Source organism: Chrysochloris asiatica, unplaced genomic scaffold, assembly GCF_000296735.1.
Source record: "Chrysochloris asiatica unplaced genomic scaffold, ChrAsi1.0 scaffold00037, whole genome shotgun sequence".
Lineage (NCBI taxonomy): Eukaryota > Metazoa > Chordata > Mammalia > Afrosoricida > Chrysochloridae > Chrysochloris > Chrysochloris asiatica.
This window is the reverse complement of record NW_006408555.1, coordinates 16,230,753-16,249,429: the sequence shown is the minus strand read 5'-3', so window position 1 is coordinate 16,249,429 and position 18,677 is coordinate 16,230,753. Positions and strand designations below refer to the sequence as shown.

The 18,677-nt window shown below is 52.1% G+C and overlaps 1 protein-coding gene and 1 pseudogene across 1 annotated transcript; one reads left to right on the top strand and one right to left on the bottom strand.

Annotated features, from left to right (window-relative positions):
• Positions 1-410: 410 nt before the first annotated feature.
• Positions 411-12,114, bottom strand: FUK (fucokinase). The gene is made up of 23 exons (XM_006860313.1): positions 12,017-12,114; positions 11,521-11,672; positions 10,802-10,852; positions 9,272-9,397; positions 8,895-8,967; positions 8,292-8,389; positions 7,927-8,007; positions 7,496-7,615; positions 7,186-7,357; positions 6,558-6,670; positions 5,868-5,969; positions 5,592-5,762; positions 5,118-5,182; positions 4,334-4,704; positions 3,547-3,757; positions 3,235-3,401; positions 2,921-3,142; positions 2,457-2,600; positions 2,208-2,327; positions 1,614-1,801; positions 1,430-1,529; positions 671-894; positions 411-497 (listed from the first exon to the last, which is right to left on the bottom strand). Exons 1-23 carry the CDS (start codon positions 12,096-12,098, stop codon positions 411-413), a joined length of 3,240 nt encoding a protein of 1,079 aa, XP_006860375.1. The 5' UTR covers positions 12,099-12,114.
• Positions 12,115-14,293: 2,179 nt separating this feature from the next.
• LOC102813906 lies at positions 14,294-18,016 on the top strand (annotated as a pseudogene).
• Positions 18,017-18,677: the final 661 nt, after the last annotated feature.

Sequence of the window (18,677 nt, the reverse complement as noted above, 5' to 3'; positions counted from 1 at the left end):
GTCAGGCTGGGAAAGTATTGAAAATGAAATAGAAGTTTGAATTATATGAAAGGCCACAAGACTGCCTCCAAGGGCCAGTCTTTCCATGGGGCCCCAACCACCTGCTAAGGGCCCCAGTGAAGAATGAGAAGTCCATGACCCAAGCGAGGTCATGGGATTTACAAAGGCCATGTGGGATAATGAACTTGGGACTTTCCTGTGGTACAGACACCAAGTCTAGTCCACTGCTGGCCTGTTCACAGTCCTAAGCACCAAGCTCCAGAAAGGTTGGGGCTTACCTCAGGTGGGCTTCCTTTGGAAGCAGATTTGCAAAGGGTTGGGTGGGGAGGAGATGTGAGTTATCATGGGGAAGGGAGGGGTTGATAGAGCAATAAGTCTTCACCGCTTGCACACAAGCCTCATGGGAATGATCATGTTGAGGCCGCCCCCCCCAGAAGCTTCAGGCTCAGGCCCTGAGTGTCCACTTCTACCAGGTGGACGCTGTAGTTCCCGAGGCCCTGGAACAAAGCACAGAAAGCGTTTAGAAGGCTCTGGGCAAATCTGGGGTCCTCTGAAGGCTTTGGAGGCTACCAGGCCAGGGAGGCTTGCAGGAGTAGTTCTGAGTTAGCTGGTGGGCCATAGAGAAGTCTGTGGACCCCCACCATCTACTATCCCCCTACTCCACAGGTACCTCAGCCTTGGCCAGCACAGCCTCCAGAGCCTCCTTCTGTCGTGGCTCCTTGGTCAACAGGTAGAGGAAGCCCCCGCCACCTGCCCCTGCCAGACTCTGGCCATATACGTGAGGTGCCAAAACATCCATCATGCGCCGCACTGCCAGGGGCTCACACCCTGGAGCCATGAGTTTCTTCTGTGCCCAGTATGAGGTCAGGTACTGGCCCAGACAAGGCAGGTTTCCTGGGTGGGGGTAAAGGGAAGTGATGTGCCTGGGTCATACATTACTCAATGCCTATTTGTTGATTGAATGAAGGGCGTGAGGCACTGTTTAACCCCAGTATGTATCATGGTTAAGAACCTGGGTCCCAATGCTGACTGAAAGACAGGAATCAGGAAGTCTGTCTCATGGGTGGGTCATGGGTCTCAATACTGCCCTGTACGTAGTATTCAGTCAACTGTGCCGCACATACCAGAAACTCTGCTTAGATCAGACTGCCCTGGAGCTCAGCTGTGGGGTCTCTTCCCTCATCTGCTTTCCAGTGGGAAGAAAGGGGGCTGGAGGGCCTTTCCCATGATGCTAGTTTTCTTCTGGGAGCTCCTACCCAATTTGGACACCCCTCAAGAGGTCAGGAGAAAGGGCTTCTGCCCCAGAAAGCCTGGTCAAGAGTTCCTGTCCAGTGGCCTAATGACAGGTCTGTGCCAAGCCAGCTAAAGCCCCTGGCCTCAGAGACCAGACCCTCCTGCTGCCCTGATGACCCCTGGGAGCAGCACCCACCTTGGCAGAAAGCTTTGGCACACTCTTCAGTCTGCCGTACCAGGCTGTGGGCATTCTGTACCACAGCAGGCAGCCGGGCATACCAGCTCCGCAGCACATCCTGCAGACAGGGCAGGAGACATGGGGTGAGGACTGGGGCCCACCTGAGCTGCCTGCTTATCCTCCCTTCTGGGCTAGAGCTTACCTGCAGCAGGTTTCGTGCCAGGCGGGTCTTGCCTGTGTAGACTAGGAGCAGGTGGTCATTGAGCTTCTGGATAAAGCCCTCGGGCACAGTGAGTTCCTCCACTTCCACCTTCAGGGGCAGCTGAGCCCGGGAGCGCCCCACCTTGATGCCAGGCATTAGGCCACCCACTTGGTCCTGCCAGCCACCTCCTGTGATGTCAGGGCCGTGTTACTGCTGGAGTCTACCTGGCCCACCTTGACTTTCCCAGCCCAGGCCTGCACCCCTGATTGGGATCAGTATGGGAAGACACCATGCCCTAACTCCAGCCGGGACTGCTGGACTATGCAGCGTCTGCCCCAGCCCTGGGAGTAGGATGAGCCCAGCAAGGGAGAGGGTTTGGCACTCACAAAAGCCCACTGCTGTGGAGGTGATTCTGATTCAGAGCAACCCTACGGACCAGTAGCACTGCTTCACAGGGTCTCTGAGGCAGATGCTACTTAAAACAGAACCCTTTCTCGGTAAAAGCACAGAGGGTGGGGTCTGTATGTGGATGCGGAGGAACTGTGAGCATTTTAAGGGCAGCAGAGTTACCCCACCAACCCACCCAGGTCATACCTGTGGTTAGCACCTGCTCCAGGTGCAGTACTGCGTGAATCAGGGCTTCTGTGCCCACCAGCCGGCCGGCAGCCCTCTGCAAGGCAGCCAGGGTGGCGCCTGCCAGGATGCTGCTGGTGCCTGTAGGGAGTGAAGGAGGGCCCCAGGCATGAAAGGGCACTGCCCCGTGCTGGCCCATTCCCTCTACTGAGCATTCCCCGGAGAGGAGGGTGAGAACAGCAGGCCAACCAGGGGGCAGGGTCCACTCACCTAGGCCAGAGCCATGGGGCAGCTCAGACCAGGTGTGCAGCTCGAAGCCGCCCCCAAAGCTGTGCAGCAGCTGCTCGCTCAGCGGAAGCTCGGAGCAGATGCTTACAATCCCCGCACAGATGAAGGCTGCTTTCAGTAGGGCCCCTGCAGAGGGACAGGCCCCCAGCCAAGAGTTTGGTCTCGGAGGGCAGAGCAGACCCCCCAGCCCCTATGTTTCCCAGCTCAGTGCAGAACTTACCTAACAGGACAAACCCCAACAACATGCTAACTTTATCATCCCAGGACACAAAAGGGCTTCTCTGCTCCCGGTCACAGGGGGCTTCCCAACATAGCTGTACCTTCTGTATGTGCATGAACCTGGCTAGGCAGGATGATTCCTGCTCCTTCCTTCAGAGCCCCAGCCAGGTCCCATCCCCACCCCAGCTGGCTGGTTATGGTCTCCACTACACTAGGGCTGCCCTGACCTGGGGCGTGAGGTTGGCAGTAATCCCGAAGCTCATCCAGGCTCCGGCACACAATCTTCATGGTGGTCTCATCCTGCTGAGACCCGACCACGAGCCTCAGCTCCGGCTCAGGGATGCGGCGTGCTCTGGCCCCAATGGGCAGGCGACCATCCACTCGCACTGCCAAGCCCAGGACCGCCCCACCAAGCTCGTAGGCGAGGGGTGGCGTGTCACTCCAGCCACCTGCAGCGGTGTAGTGAGACCCTGGTGGTCACAGGCTGTTGACCTGGCTCTGGGGTAGCCACCTTCAACCCCCACTCCCAGAAAAAGCTCACCAGAGAAGTCTACGCGGGCTGGACACTCAGCTACCACCCACTGCCCAAGGGCCGGCAGCACCACAGGCTCCATGGAGACAAAGTGCTGGGCCGACATCACAGCCTTGCGGATCAGAATCTGCTCAGCACCCTCATAGTGGCGGGCAGCCCGCACCAACAAGGCTGGCCTACCAAGACAAGTAGGAAGATGGCAGCCTGGACTTGGCAACCCTACGGCCACAGGCGACCACCGGAGTCCCCACTTCTCTTTGGATTTCAATCTCCAAGGATGGCCTGTCCAGCTCCGTCTGTCTAACTTCCATTACTACCCACCTGCTCAGCCACTTGTCCCGCTCCTGGGCCAGTGCCTCCACGCCCCCCGCCAGGTCACCGCACTCCAGGTATGAGAAGGGCCGTATCCACTCGGGGTTGGCAGCTGGTCCGCTCCGCAGGCCGCCTTGCCCTGCTGCCATGCAGCCCAGCATGTCTGCCACACAGGCCAGTGCCCGCGCTGCCACCCCAGGGTCTCCTGCCCCAGCAGCAACTGTGGGACCAGGAATCAGGGTAGCAGGAAAGGGAACCCACCCCAATGCCCTCTGCCCTCAAAGAAGGCAGTATTGAATTGTCAGTCCCCAAATACCTGAGGCCCCTCTACCACTGTGCTGCTGCCCAAGACATCTCCTTGCCAGTGAGTGCACCCCCATCCCTCTGTGGCAAAGCTCTCCTCCTGAAGCCCACCCACACCAGGATATCCTTGGTGGGTAAGAAGTTCAGGGTCGAACACTTGTGTGGTTGTTAGTGGATTCCTTAAATGGGGATCCTTTTACAAGTGCTGTGACCATTAACCATTAACACATACGGCTCAGGCTCTGTGCATCCATGCAGACTGCCTGCTAGGACTTTACAGGACTCTTCACCCACATCTTGACCACAGTGTAGAGTGAACAGTTTGCTGGTGCTTGCAGCAAACAGGCAGTCTCTGACCCGGTTAAAAGTAAACTTCAGTTGCCTTTATCCCAGACATTAAAATCTCCGGACGTTCCCTAACACCCTCAGTTGATTGTCCAGAGGTGGAGGGTAAGCCGTCCAAGGCCCTGAGTCTGGCTCCCTGCACACTCACCCTGGTCCAGCGTGGCTAGCACGAGTGCGGGACAGCCCTCCTGGACAGCGGCCCGAATCAGTGGGCGCAGGCTGAGGTCCTGCCGAGTCTCCAGCACATGTCGTGCCTTATGCAGGGCCTGGCGGAAAAACAGGTCCCGGCGGGCAGCCAGCGTGGCAGCCTGGTCCAGGCATGGCTGCAGCTGCTCCCAAGACAGGCGCCAGGTGGCCCTCCAGGTCCGCAGGGCCTCACCCCCATCCTCCTGAGGCGCTAGCATCCACAGCAGGTCTTGGGGCCCCAGGGCCCTTGAGGGGTGTAGCACAGGGAAGAGGCGGGCGCTGAAAAGGCAACGCTGAGCAGGGGGCGTGTCCGGGTCCCACAGGTCCCAGTCTCTGGTGGAAGAGAGGACACACTAGGGGAGGGAAGCAAGGGCTCTTACGCTGTCACCATGCCCTGACCCAACTGTCAGAAGGCACCTCAGGCTGGGGCTGAGCACAGGACAGACTTCTCCCATTACTGCCACCAAAAGGCGGTATGAGGTTGTGCAACCTGAAGTCAATTACTGCCAATGAACTGTACACATAGAAACTGGTGAACTGTTATAGGTTCTACTGTGTGTATTCTCAACAGCAACACAAATAAGTTGCTAAAATTAAAAAGGTCACAGAAATGGGAACAATTTGGGTTCTGTCTCCTCCCCCACACCACTGAACAATCCCCAAGCCTGAGCATAGCCAGAGGAGAATCAGTCTGCCTGGTGGGAGGGTAAAGAGCGCATGAGGTCCAGGGACACCATCACCCTTACCGGATGCCTGTCTTCTGGAAGAAGTCACACCAAGGCATGTTGAGATATGTGCTTGTACCCTGCCGCTGGGGGAAGAGGAAGAAGTCATCAGGGTTGAGGGACCACAGGAAGCTGCTCAAGGGGACAGAAAAGAAAGACAGGGGTGTGCATAGTGCAAGCCCTGAGTTCCCAACCCTCCTGCCCAGGTACCCGGATATTGAGAATGGAGCCCTGGATTCCAAAACTGGCTGTGTGTGCCAAAGCAGGTCACCTTTCCTCTCAGCATCAGTTCCCAGCCTATAAAATGGGAATCAAAATCCTCCCGAACCCCTCCCCCCAGTCCAGCAGCATGATGGGAGGTGGGGACTGTCCTGTCAAGACTCTACTGGTCACAGCGTACTCACAGCCCCTGACATCCCCAGTGTAGTAAGAGCTGGAACCTCAAGGCTCCCCAAAGCCTGAAGATGGAGGTGGGACAATTTAGAGAGCATCTACCTCCCAGCTGTCCCGACAGCCAGCAAGGGTGAAGACCCGTCCCGGGGCATTGTGCAGCCGCACGAGGTGTCCCCGCAGGATGAGGTCATGAAGCTCCACACCGTGCAGTGCCTCGGACTGGGCTGTGTCCAGACCACTCAGGAAGCAGCCAGCCCCAATGTGAATGGGGCCCTATGGGGAGAGGGCAGGCATGTTGGGTGATGACACAACCTCAGGCACCCCTCAGGCTCAGGACCAGCCCCTGCCCACCCTCCTGCATGTGTTCTGAGGCCTCACCCGCAGGTGGCAGTGCTGCAGGACACTCCCAGGACCCAGCTGGACAGGGCCCTCCAGCAGACAGCTGACCACGACGCTCCCAGCCCCCAGGAGCTCCAAGTTCTGTGAAGCCAAGGGCAGAAGGTCAGGAGGGCCAAGGGCAGGGAAGGGGTCTCCCCTCAAGCCTGCTCCACACCCAGGCATCTGGCATTCAAGGCCTCCAGCCATTTGCCCCCAGCACCAGTCTCAGGCCTGTTCTCAGCTGCTCCCCCAGGGGACAGGCTCCATCTCCCTAAGACACTGCAGAAAGGGCAGGAGGGGGTCTGCTTTCACTTCTCTATCAGGTTGACTTGCATTTTAGAATTCTGACTTGGCCCCTTATTGTGTCTGTAGCCTTAGTCCTCTGATTCTCCAATACCTCATCTGCAAAATGGGAATAATAACAGTGGTGGCACATGGGTTAAGTACTATGCTAGTGGTTCAAACCCAGGAGCTAGTATGAAAAAGATGAGGCAGTCTACATCTATGAGATTTCCTGCCTCAGAAATCCTATGGGGCAGTTCTAGTGTGTCCTGGAGGAATGAGCTGGAGTCGACACGATGGCAGTGAGTAATCTGTTCTCAGGAGAGTGGTCCACTTTCCCTCTACCTCACAGTCCCCATCCCGCCTGGCCCATTTACCCAGCAGGCACCACTGAGGGTGAGTTCTCACCTCCACCTGGGAGTGCACAGTCTGTGTCCTGGGGCCTCCGGGGAGCGTGAGCCTGTGCAGGAGCTCACTGGCTACGGAAGTCAGGTAGCTGTAGCTGCCATCAGGGATGTAAGCTGTAAAGACACACACTGACCCTGGCCCAAGCAAAGCAAGGCCTTCTTGCCAGCAGACACATGCCCAGCATGCTCTTGAAGGGCAGGCATGGTGATAAGGCTGTAAATTGTCCCAAATCACATAATTTCCCAGCATGCTCTTGAAGGGCAGGCATGGTGATAAGGCTGTAAATTGTCCCAAATCACATAATTTCCCAGCATGCTCTTGAAGGGCAGGCATGGTGATAAGGCTGTAAATTGTCCCAAATCACATAATTTCCCAGCATGCTCTTGAAGGGCAGGCATGGTGATAAGGCTGACAAATTGCCCAAAAATCACACAGCTAGAAAGTGGAAGGAATGTGACTGGAGCCCGGATTGAGACAGAAGGGAGAAGGGAAGAAAGTGATCACATTGGGAGGCTCTAGCTGGGAGTGGATAAGTGTCCAATCCACGCGTGGGCTGCCTTCAAGAACCCAGGGACCAAGTGGGGGTTCCTGGTCTCCCCACCCCAGAGAGCTGACAAGCAGCACCAACCCATGGTGAGGGGCTGATCGCGGAGCTCCCTCCACAGCTGGGCCCGGGCACCCTGCAGGTAGCCTGCTAGGCCCACGTCGCCTTGTCCCATCTCTGGAGGCCGCCCCATCAGGTAGTCCTCCTTGCTCACATTCCGAGCCATGACCAGCAGGATGTCGAAAAACAGAGAAAGCTGGGCAAGGATGGGAAGGTACTAAGTAGAGAGGGGCAGGAGTTGAGCCTGCCCATTCCCACCTGAGACGCTGACCCAGAGAAGGGAAGGGCTAGCCTGAGGTCACAGAGCCAGGCGGCCAGTATTGGGGTCAGTTACCTGAACAGGCCGGGCCCCAGAGTCCAGACCCATATAAGTACAGGCGTTCAGCGGTGGGCTCACGTGGGTGGCCAGGAGGCGCTCGGCAGTCTCCACAGAGAAGAAGGTAATCCCAGAAACCTGAGGGACCCCTACATACATTAGCTGGGGAGACCCTGAAACCAGGCTTAGGCATGAGTCGGGACGGATACCCGAAGATGGGTCATGCAAGGCCAATGGCCTTCTACAGCAGGGACCTTCTGCTCCAGAGCCCCCAGACCCCAGACCCCAGGCTTACTTGGTGCAGCTCCCACCAAGGGGCCTCCCCCCACCAAGCCCCGGTAGGCACCAGAATACTTCTTGACAAAATGGGGCTCTGCCCTACGCAGAATGGTGAGGCCACCCTTCTAAATTCCATAAGGTCCCCAAAGGTCTAGGCCTGACAGCCGTACCAATGGCACCTTCCCATCAGGCCTGGTACAGCGCTGAATCTCTGCCTCAGTGCCCCGGTAGTAGATGTCCAAAACGCAGCCCTACATCAGAGGAGAAAAGTTAGGGAAGGTAGCAAGAGAGGACCTGGACGGTGGACCAGCCATAGGGGTCAGCACACAAGTCTGACAAGGCCCAGGGTCTCATGAGCCTGCCGTCACCAAGGGGAGAAGACTGGCTTTAAACATCTGCACAGCCTCTGAGCCTGTGTGTTTGCCAAAAGAGCAAGGGAGCTCAAGGACTGCTGCAAAGGAAAAGGTCAAAGTGCAGTCCCAGGAGGAGAGCTGACCCAGACCAGGGAAGGGAAGGCCCTCCCAGGGCTCTCTACCTGCGAGTCACTGAAGTAGATGCCGTGGTTCCGAGCATAAGCCACGTTCCCCGCAAGGGCGATCACTCTAGCTCCACAGAAGCCGTCCCAGCTGATCCCTGTAGGGTGGGCCTGTCAGGAAGTTCCCCAGGGGCCCCAGCCCAGGGCAGAGAGTTCCCACACAGGAGACAAGAATTCAGGGCTTGGGCATCTGGACATCTCCAACAGGTAAATCTGAGAGGGCTTCAAAAAAAAGGTCATGGAAAATTCCATTTTTCCACAAACTTTTTGACACCTTCCCATATGGTTTCCAAAACCAAGTGCACATCCTCTGAGAGAACAACCCCTTTCCCTTCCTAAACTTTTCCAGAGTCCTGTGAACAGAACCAGGCTGGAATGATTATGTCCTTTCTATAGACAGGCCAACTGAGGCTCGCAGGGGAAGCCCCGCCTCTTGATCTGGCTTCAGGCTGCATTGTTCATTCTTCTCACCCTACAGTTTGTCTTCTGAATAGGCCTGTGGGACTGGCCCAGAGACTCCAGAGGAAGGAGGAAGGAGATAAACAGCCCAGCCAGCCTGGAGCTATGGCTAGGGAGGGTTCTCCCAGGCTCCCCTCAGCTCACCTGGGTTTGGAGGAACAGACAGCAACATGTCAGTGCTACAGACCCACACGCCTGGTGGGGAGCCAGGGCCCAGCTGCAGAGAGAGAAGGGACACCAATGGTGGCCTGGTTCAGTCCTTCCTCTGTTCCCTCACAGCCCAGGCTCAGGCCTGCTCTTCCACTCCAGGAGCCATGTGTCCTGGGGCCCCTGTGGTTGAGGTGCCTATGCTGGCCCTCCCCCTTCCTACCTGAGGGTCCTTCTTTCCTTAGATGTAGCCAAGACTAACTTCTCAAAGCTCTAACTAATCCTAGGTGCCCCCAAAGACATTCTCCCTGGGGCTCCCAGTCTATGCCTCACAGACTAAAGCTGAGGGTACAGTGTAAAAGCCCAGGCCTCACTCGGTAGGTCATGATGTCTAGCAAGTTGTCCAGGTTGCAGACCACAGCCTCCACGGGGGACTGGGGGTTCTCCACAGGGAGGCAGGTAAAGGCCCGGCCGCAGTCATCCAAGGGGAAGTCTCGGCCCTGGTGGGAGTGAGCACTGGTAAGAGAGCCCGTGGGAGAAAGGCAGCAAGCTAGAGACTTTTTGAAGTATTTTCTTAAGAGTTCTTAACAATTGTTTAAATTACATGATTGTTATTATTTAAAAAAAAAAAAATTGGACATGTAGTCTTGGTGTGACACTGTAGGATAAGCACTAGACTGCTAACCACAAGGTTTGCAGTTCAAATCCACCAGTTGCTCCAGGGTCACCAGGCATCAGAACCGAGTCGAAGGCACTTAACAATAACAACAATTATGCAAACATGAAAAAAGAAATCCCTCAGGGTCAATAGCCACTGCCTACCCGTTAATGTAAGGCGCTCTGATAGCGCAGTGGTTACAAGTCAGGCTGCCAACCTCAAGGTTAGCAGTTCGAAACTACCAGCGGTTATGTAGGAGAAAGATGAGGTGTTCTGCTCCCATAAAGATTTACAGCCTCGGAAACCCTGTGCAGGGTCACTATGAGTCGGAACCGACTCCACGGTACTTAACAACAACGTGTTAATAATGTATATACCCTATCAAACTTTTTATTCATAGTCTCTTGATTTTTTTTTTTCCACAAAAATAAGACCATTCTGAAACAATGGAGATAAAAGAACAAAATACACACTCATAGATGAGTATCATTAAACAGAAAATCTGATCAAAGATGCGAGGATTTTAGCAAAGTCAGTATTGTAAAATGTTATCATTGGGGGAATCCGGGCCAAGTTTACAAAGGGATTCTCTTGGTATTCTTTCTTACAAACACTCATCTATAGGTGTCTGTAGAACCCTGGTGTGGTGCTATATGATACACACTGGACTACTAACTGCAAGGTCAGCAGTTCAAAACCATCAACCACTCTTGGAAACCCTATACAAGGTTGCTATGATTCAGAACAACAAAAGCAGGGTATATGTGGATCTACAGATATATCTATAACTATCTCAATAAAAAGGTTAATTACAGAAATGATAACATTCTATATACTATCTGTGGCTGATATTTTTATTTAAAAATGAAAATCCACTCTCTGAATTACAATGAGCCAAGTAAGTTTTAAGTACTTACATGACTCATTCTTGGCTCATCTCAGCACCTCCACATAAAGTAGGAGCTACTGTCATCTCATTCTACAGATTTTTCAAGGAAACTGAGGCCCAGCAAGGGTCAAGTGGCTTGGCAAAGTCACAGAGCAGGTACATCTCTTTCTAGATCAATGCACTGAGTTAGAGCGATCTTTTAATCACTGTGCAAGAGCCCATCAGGAAGATATGGGAAATCTATGCATACTTAACCAGTTCCCAATTTATGGGACATTTAGATCGATATTCCATCCCATCCAGCCCTGAAAATTGCTGTTCCAGCTTTCTGTCTGGCCTCTGCCTGGGACTACTTACCATGTGCAAAATGAGGATCCGGGCTGATTGCAGGACATCAGATGTGATCACCTGTCAGGAGCGGGAGAGCCCTGTGCACAGAGGACCTACCCACAAAGGGCAGAAGTCCCCAGGGAAGGACCCTAACACAAATGCATTCAGGTACCACAAGAACAAAAGGTCAGGACCAGTGGCCACAGGCAGTCTGGGGGCAAACTGGTACCTCCTGTAGGCAGGAACATAGAGCTGGCTGGGTGATTCAGGGGTTCCCTCCCATACCAGTGCTGTTCATCCCCAGAGCACATCCACACCTGTGACCACCTTCTCATACTATGCCAAGGTGCCATACAGGAAAAGTGGCTGAGTGAAGTGGCTGGGGTGTGGGGGACACTGATTTACAGGCCCCCAGACCCTGCCCAAAGGGATGCTGCTCCTCCATTCCAACAAACTGTTGCCATGTGGGCAAAGAGAGCCCAGGGAAGCAAGATCTTTGAACTTTTCATGAGAAGCCAGAAAGCCTGACTTTGAGACACTGGCTCTAACATACAGAAATACACACCTTCTGCCCTCACCGAGGTGCCAAGACGGATGAGAAAAGTGAAGCCAAATGCTGAGCTGGCCAACGTGATGGCACCAGAGGAGGTGGGCTGCTTGGACACTATCTGCTTTAACCCCTTCCCTGCACCAAGGGGAACCAGATCCTAGCACAGGAGGGACAGTGGCACTTCATGCAAACTTACAGTGAAGCCTGCCTGGGCACTCAGGTGTTCGGCAGCCACAAGCAGGGCATTGAGGGTGGCTCCTCCACTGCCCACACGTGTCTCAGGGTCCTCCACAGCCAGTACCAATGTCCCGGCGGGGATCTGCTCCCGCTTCTGCCGCACCTCCAGCTCTGTGGTCATAAGACACACTGGAACCTCGCCCAGCCTCCCACCCCAGCCTGAAACACCTGGAGCAAGCAGACTGATAGTCCTTATGTTACTTTCTTGGATTTATTAACTTTTCACATTAGTGACTCATTCTTTGCCCAACTCTGAAGTTTCATTATTCCCATTTTTCAGATGAGAAAACTGAGGCTCACTGAAGTGACAGGACAAGTCTGAAGTCACACAGCTAGGAGGAGGTGGAGTCTGGATTTGAATCCAAGTCTGCCCAGATATTGAAGCTGCAATGATAGGGCCAGGGAGTGAGGGCTAGGAGTTCTACGTTAGTGGGGGTGCGGGGGAAGTCACTTACCTCTCTGGAAGACCTGAACACTCTCCTTGTACTGGCATGTCAGGATGACGACTGTCCAATCAACACCCTTCGGTTGCTCCATTCTGGTCAAAGTTGAGGGGCTTGCTGAGACACAGACATGGGTATATGTGAATGTTTAAATTGTCCTCCAGTACAAGCGATTCTTTTGGTATACAGTTCTGTGTATTTTAACACAGATACAGCTTCTTATGGGCACCGCCACTAACCATCATCTTCCCAAATCCCCGTATGTTATTATTCCTTTATTCAGTGATGAGGTTTTCAATGGCTGCTTTTTTTTCAGAATTGGAACACTTCTTAGTCTTCCAAGTCTGTCTTAGTCCTGGTCTATTTTGCTCTGGAAGTTCTGCTAAAACCTGTCCACCATGGGTGCCCTGCTGGTATTTCAAATAACAGCGGCGTAGCTTCCAACTCCACAGCAACACACTGTTCTAGGGTCTGTTGGTGTTAAGTGCTGTTGAGTCACTTCCAACCCAGAGCAACCCTGTATAGGGTTTCCAAGGAGCTTGACAGTAGGCTTGAACTGTCAACTTTGTGAAATTTGCAGTCCAGTACATTAACCCATAGCCACACACCAGGATTCCTTTTAGAGGTGTGCAGGAGTCCTGGTGTGGCGCTGTGGGTTAATGCACCAGACTGCAAGGTCGGTGGTTTAAGCTCACCAGCTGCTCCTCAGAAACCCTACACAGGGTTGCTATGGATGGGAACCGACTTGATGGCACTTCACAACAACAACAAGAAAGGGGACCCCAACCCTTCAACAGAGGGTCCTAGTCTTTGCTGACCAAGAATGATCATGTTAAACAAGAGTTTCACACATGCAAAAGATTTAAAGACTTATTGAGAGGAAAAGATCTGGCCAGAGGAGACAAGCAGGGCCTTAAGCAAAGCTAGTACTATCTCCACCAACAAAGGCTTTGCTGGGGCTTAATAGCTTTTAGGTGGGGAAAAGGCATCACACTTACTCATAGGGGTAGGCGGAGATTTCCCCTGGGAAGTGGCCAGTTTAGGAGGGGCCATGCTAATCAGGAGTTCTGGTGTAGGATAAGCACTGTACTGAAAATTGGTTTGAACCACAAAGTCGGAGGTTCAAATCCACCAGTTGCTCCTCAGAAACCTTAAAACAGGGTCACTGTAAGTAGGAACCAACTGGATGGCACTTAACCACAACATGCTAACTGGATACATATGCAATAGCAGTATTTCTCTAGGACAGAGTCTATAGCAAAGGCTCCTCGGTAGTTAAGTGCCAAACTGAGCTAATAACTGCTTTTGTTGTTGTTGTTAAGTGCCGTTGACTTAGTTCCAACTCATAGCAACACAGTATAGGGTTTCCAAGGAGCGGCTGGTGAGTTTGAACCCCCAGCCTGGTGGTTAGCAGTGCAGCGTTTCTCCTACGGTGATACACCAGGACTCCACAGCAGAAGGCTGTCCTTTGAAACTGTGCCTAGGGCACAAGGCAAAACAGTCTGCCTATAAAACATTTTAGAAGGGAATTTTTATGGCTGGTCCTCCTTAAAGGCATGTCCCACCTTACAAGGGAGTAAACTACGGAATTTTTACAGGTGGTCTTCCTTAATGGTATGCCCCAGGATGTGTCTGCTCAGCTTGCACTCTGAGCATATCTGGCACATCTTTACAACTGCTCAAGCAAGGAGGCTTCAACATTCCTTAAGGTTTTAGTCACAAGACTTTAGTCAACAAGTGGCTGTGTTTAATGCTGATTTCTGGACCTCCTTTTCTCCTTGCCTGAACATCAGTTAACCACAGTGCAGCAATCTGGCCTGATTAACACAGCGGCTGCAACAATGGTCTCAAACACAGGAATGATTGTGAGGAAGGCACAGGACTGGGCAGTGGTTCCCAGGAGTTAGGACTGGGATAGGGTGTGACTTGGAAAGAAGTGTTGTTGTTGTTGTTGTTAGGTTCTGTCCAGTTGGTTGAGACTCTCATAGCAATCCTTATTTATGCTCAACTTAATAAAATCTGGGTGCAGATGATTTCCAGAGTGCGGTCAGCAAGGAGGCAGTGAGGGAAGCTGGATGGGGTCCCATTGTAAACCATTCTGGCCCATCACCCTCTCACCATTTACTATTGGCTGTGAGATGGTAGAAGGAGAGGGGTTCTAACCCCCAAGTGTGGAGGTTCTTTCAGCTGAGGGCAGCCACCACCACCCAGATGTGGCCACCAACTAGTAAGTGGTACCCAGTCCTGGGACCTCAGAGGGGATCTCTCCTCTGAGAGACTCCCAGCCAGATGGGATGCAACCCCACCTGTCAGCCATCTTCTTCCAGGACACTCTCAACAAGCAGGGGGAAAGTGAGGTCAAAGCCATCACCTTAGCTCTGCCCGCCACAAAAGGAAGGTCCACTCCCACCAGATGGGGAATGAACCCAATCCAGTCATAGCCTTCCCAAGACCATCTGGAACTGAGTTCCCAGGAAGGCCCTGACCTCCGTGTTTGGCAGAGGTGTCCAAGAGCAGCCCCCGACCTCTTCCCTCCAGCCCCCAAAGCTCAGAGTGGACAGGACTCATGCCCTCAGAGACGTGTTCTGAACCTCTGCCCAGGGGTTAGCCCAGGAAACCTGAATTTCAATATGTTCTTCTGTGCCAGACTCCGCTGCCACCAAGTCTATGGTTAAAGCTGACACAACACTAGCAGTTAGCACCACCCACACTCCCACGAACTTTCAAGAAAAGCCTGGATCAGTAACGGAAATTGTTCTGTTCCTGGCTCAGCCCAGAGGGGAAATCTGAGCTGGCGAGCTGAGCCAGGCAACAGAGGACAAGGTATCCCCAATATCCACTCAGTGCAAGCAGGATTCCAGCTGTGGGGTATTGTAGGTGATGCTGTTAAGTGCCACTGAGTCAGTTCCAACTCATAGTGACCCTGTGTAGGGTTTCCAAGGTGGGTCTGAACTGCCAACCTTTTGGTTCAGTCCAGTGCTGATCCTACAGCGCCACACCAGGAGCTATGGGGTATTAGGCACCCCTAGTGGTTACGAGTTGGGCTGCTAACCTCAAGGTCCAGCTAGTTCGAATCTACCAGCTGTTTCGTGGGTGAAAGATGAGGCTTTCTGCTTCCGTAAAGATTTACAGCCTCGGAAATGCTCTCAGGGTCACTGTAAGTCAGAACTGACTCCACGGTACATAACCACCACCGATCCTCTTGGGGCTCCTGTGTCAGGGACTATAACTCATAACTAATAGATGCCCCCAGTTACTATGCTCTGAACCCACCTTGCTCACTCTCTAGGTCAAGTTTCCCATAGGCCGTTGGGGCAGTTACTGATACTGCTGCAGGCCATCAAATCAGTTCTGACTCATAATGACTTTTTATAGACTTGCTCAGTTGTAAATCTTGACGTGAGCAGAAAGCCTCATCTTTTCCAGCACTTCCAGGGCAACTCTCGGCCAATGACTGTCCAGCAGGGATGCCAAGGCAGACCACCCCTGTGCGATTCAAAGCTCCTCCCTGCCAGGACTGTCTACCACCTGACTGAAACTTTCTCATAAACGCACTGCAGCCCAAGACCCGAGATCCTAGGTAGCCCTTTATGGGGCCCTGACCTGCAGCCTCCCTGTCTCCCAGCTCCCTCTCTTTCTTCCTCCCCCAGTAAATCTGCTCATCTTACCCCCACTTGGTGTCTAGATCTATCAAAGGAAAAATCATGGAATACTATCTTAAGTCTTCGTCCTTATGACAAAGAAACAGAGGCACAGAGAGATCAAGTAACTTGCCCAAATCACACAGCTAGGAAGTGGTAGACCCAGATTTGAACCTCGGTTGTTGGGGATTTCTTTTGGCAGAGTTCATGGTCTTAATTATTACATTGAACCTCAGGCAGGGTGCCCAGGGGGCCTCCTGGAAAGAGTTACTAGGGAAGCAAAGACTTTGTCTCAAGGACAGGAGGGCTCTTTGGTTCTCTACTGCACCCCCAGTGCCTGGGACATATACGATAGGTGCTCAGTGTTTATTGAGTAGATTCTCAGTAATGGATGCGGGCTAAGAACTGTAGACCCAGAGGCCCCTGAGCAGTTATGATGGGCCCAGTTGAGGCCCTCATGTGGCCCAACCCCCAACATCTGCTACTTAACCTCTCCAAGTCCCTGAGACAGCCTAGTGGGCCTCTTGGAGGATGAAAGCATTAATCCCAAGAAGCTGCCCATTTTACAAACTGTTTACTGTGAAGTTTACCCCAAGTTGTCTTTGTTGATACATGCCACATCCAACTCATAGTGATCCTGTATAGGGTTTTCAAGGAGCAGCTGGTGAGCTTGAACCACCAACCCTGGAGTTCAAAGCGACCTTGCTGGCCACCGCATTAAGCCGCAGTGCCTTCCAGTCATGGTGACCTGCATACAGAAGGAAACACTGCCTGGCGTCATCCTCACAATTAGTACGCCTGAGCCCACCGCTGCTACCACCATCAACCGGTCTCCTTGGGGGTCATCCTCTTCTTCATTGACCCTCCAGTTTACCTAGTGTGATGTCATTTTCTAGGGACTGGCCCCTTCTGATAACATGGCCAAAGTTAGGGGAAGGGGACATGTGGAAAATTACTGGCGGCAACAGGAAAGATCAATAGAACCTTTAAAAAACAAAACAAAACAAAACAAAACAAAAAACCCTCCAAATACAAAGAACAGGGGCAGAATGTGGACAAGACAAAAAATTTATCTCCTTGTTGGGCAGACAGGATATAAATAAGATAAAAAAACAAATAAACCATCTCCTTGTGCATCTGGAACTCAGTGGGGTTTGAGTCCTCCCTCCCTGTTCAGTGCCTAGTGAGGGTTGTTAGCCATCAGCTACCTATTAGCCTCCCCCTGAACTAGCTTTCAGCACACACACAAAATATCACCAGATGAACCCAACAAGGTACCAGCTAAATGGGCCATTTCCAGGAAATCCCTGCCTATGAATAACCATGACAGGACAAACTTTCCCCACCCTAAGCCTTTTCAAGCTCAGCCTAGTGTGGCGATGTACAATAAGCACTGAACTGCTAACTACCAGGTCACCGGTTCAAACCCCCCAGCCACTCCTTGGAATGGCTGAGTCAGAACTGACTGAAGACAACGACAAAGCCTTTGTTAGGGAGATGGGGTAGTGAGTGTGTGGATATTAAGTGTTGCGTCAAGTCCCCTGCATCTCAACCTGACGATTCTTAATCAGTAGAAGGCAAGACCCCTCGCTTGAAGGGCAGAGATGCGGCTGCACTCCCTGTAACAAGCTTACTTAATCAAATTGAAGAAAGAGCAAAAGGAGTAAATATTTGTTAAGTGCTATTGAGTTGGTACTGACTCAGAGACATTGTATAGCAGGGGTGGGGAACCTTTTTCCTGCTAAAATTCATAACATCATTCGTGGGCCATACAAAATTATCAACTTAAAAATTAGCCTGCTTGCTCTTTGTCTGAGGCTGAGGGGATGGAAATATATGCCACAGGTACTAGAGGCCAACTGCTGGCAACGCACCTGTCCATGTGTCACCACGTGAGACCCTGCAGGTGTCCTCAAGAGACGAGCTCACTGACATGGCTGCGTCTAGTTAAGGAAATTTTGAGTTGCTGGACCTCACAGAATTTGCTAAGTAGCCATGGTGGCACAAGCTGTTTGACCAAGAATCTGGGCCCTCTGCTGAAAAATACAGTGTGGCCACCCAGCTGCTCATTGGAAGTGTCACTGTATGGTGCACAGGCTACTTCAGAAGGCTGGGAAGTTAGCAGCAAGAGCTGCGTGGTGGGTTTTTCCTCCTTCAGCTTGCTAACTATACTGGCTACATCAAGGTTGACTGGCAGCCATTGGAGAAGGGTATGAAGAAAGCCAAAGGATGGTTGAAAATTCTTAAGCGTAACCAAATACCTAATGTTGTCAAGAACAAAGCTGAGGTGGTAGTATCATTTGTGAAGAGGAATGTCCTTGTGACTAGGGAGTTTTGTGGCAGCTTTCTGCTGGCTATGGCATCATCCTAAGGCAGACAACCTGTGGCATATATTTCCATCTCCTCAGCCTCAAAGAGCAAGCAGGCTAATTTTTAATGTTTTCTTCCATCATTTATCAGAATGTGTACGTTGTGTTATTCCAACCAGAAGCGTCTAAACTCCATCATAGGACACTGAGTCTCTCCTCATCTTCCTCTCCTTACACTGACAGATCCGAATAGCTTTCTGTTGGTACAAGATAGTATGGACCTAGCTTGAACTTGCTGCTGAAGAAAGAAACAGATATTGCATTCTTCTCCCGGCCCTCCCCGAGGGGCTAGTCTATAGGTCAGCAAGAATGTATCTCATCCCTACATAAGATGCAAGATGGCTCACCAAGGAGTATGGATAGCTCCTCAAGTGTTGCCCCAAACTGCTGATTTGGAACAGAAACAGGAAGCATGTAGGTATGTTGTTATATCCCATGTGGAAAGGAACTGAATACATGTGATTTTAAGCATCAAATATTTGGCTATGTCAGTGTCTACCTTCTTCTTTAGTTTGTTTCATACTACTGAACGAGATCTATTTACACCTGTTACTGTTATCCTGACAGAAACAACAGCATAAATATATTCTGAATATCGAATTAACCTGTGAAGGTATTTCATTTGGAGGGAACATCTTTTAAAAATCCTGAATATTGAATTAA

Excerpts from the sequence above, each read along its gene's own strand:
- FUK (XM_006860313.1), bottom strand. The coding sequence starts at position 12,098 with ATGGAGCAACCGAAGGGTGTTGATTGGACAGTCGTCATCCTGACATGC. Across the intron at positions 7,616-7,926 it reads CTGATGGGAAGGTGCCATTG|GTTTCTGGGATTACCTTCTT; the intron begins GTACGGCTGTCA and ends GGGGTCCCTCAG. Across the intron at positions 2,601-2,920 it reads CTGCCAACCTCACGCCCCAG|GGGCCCTACTGAAAGCAGCC; the intron begins GTCAGGGCAGCC and ends GTCCCTCTGCAG.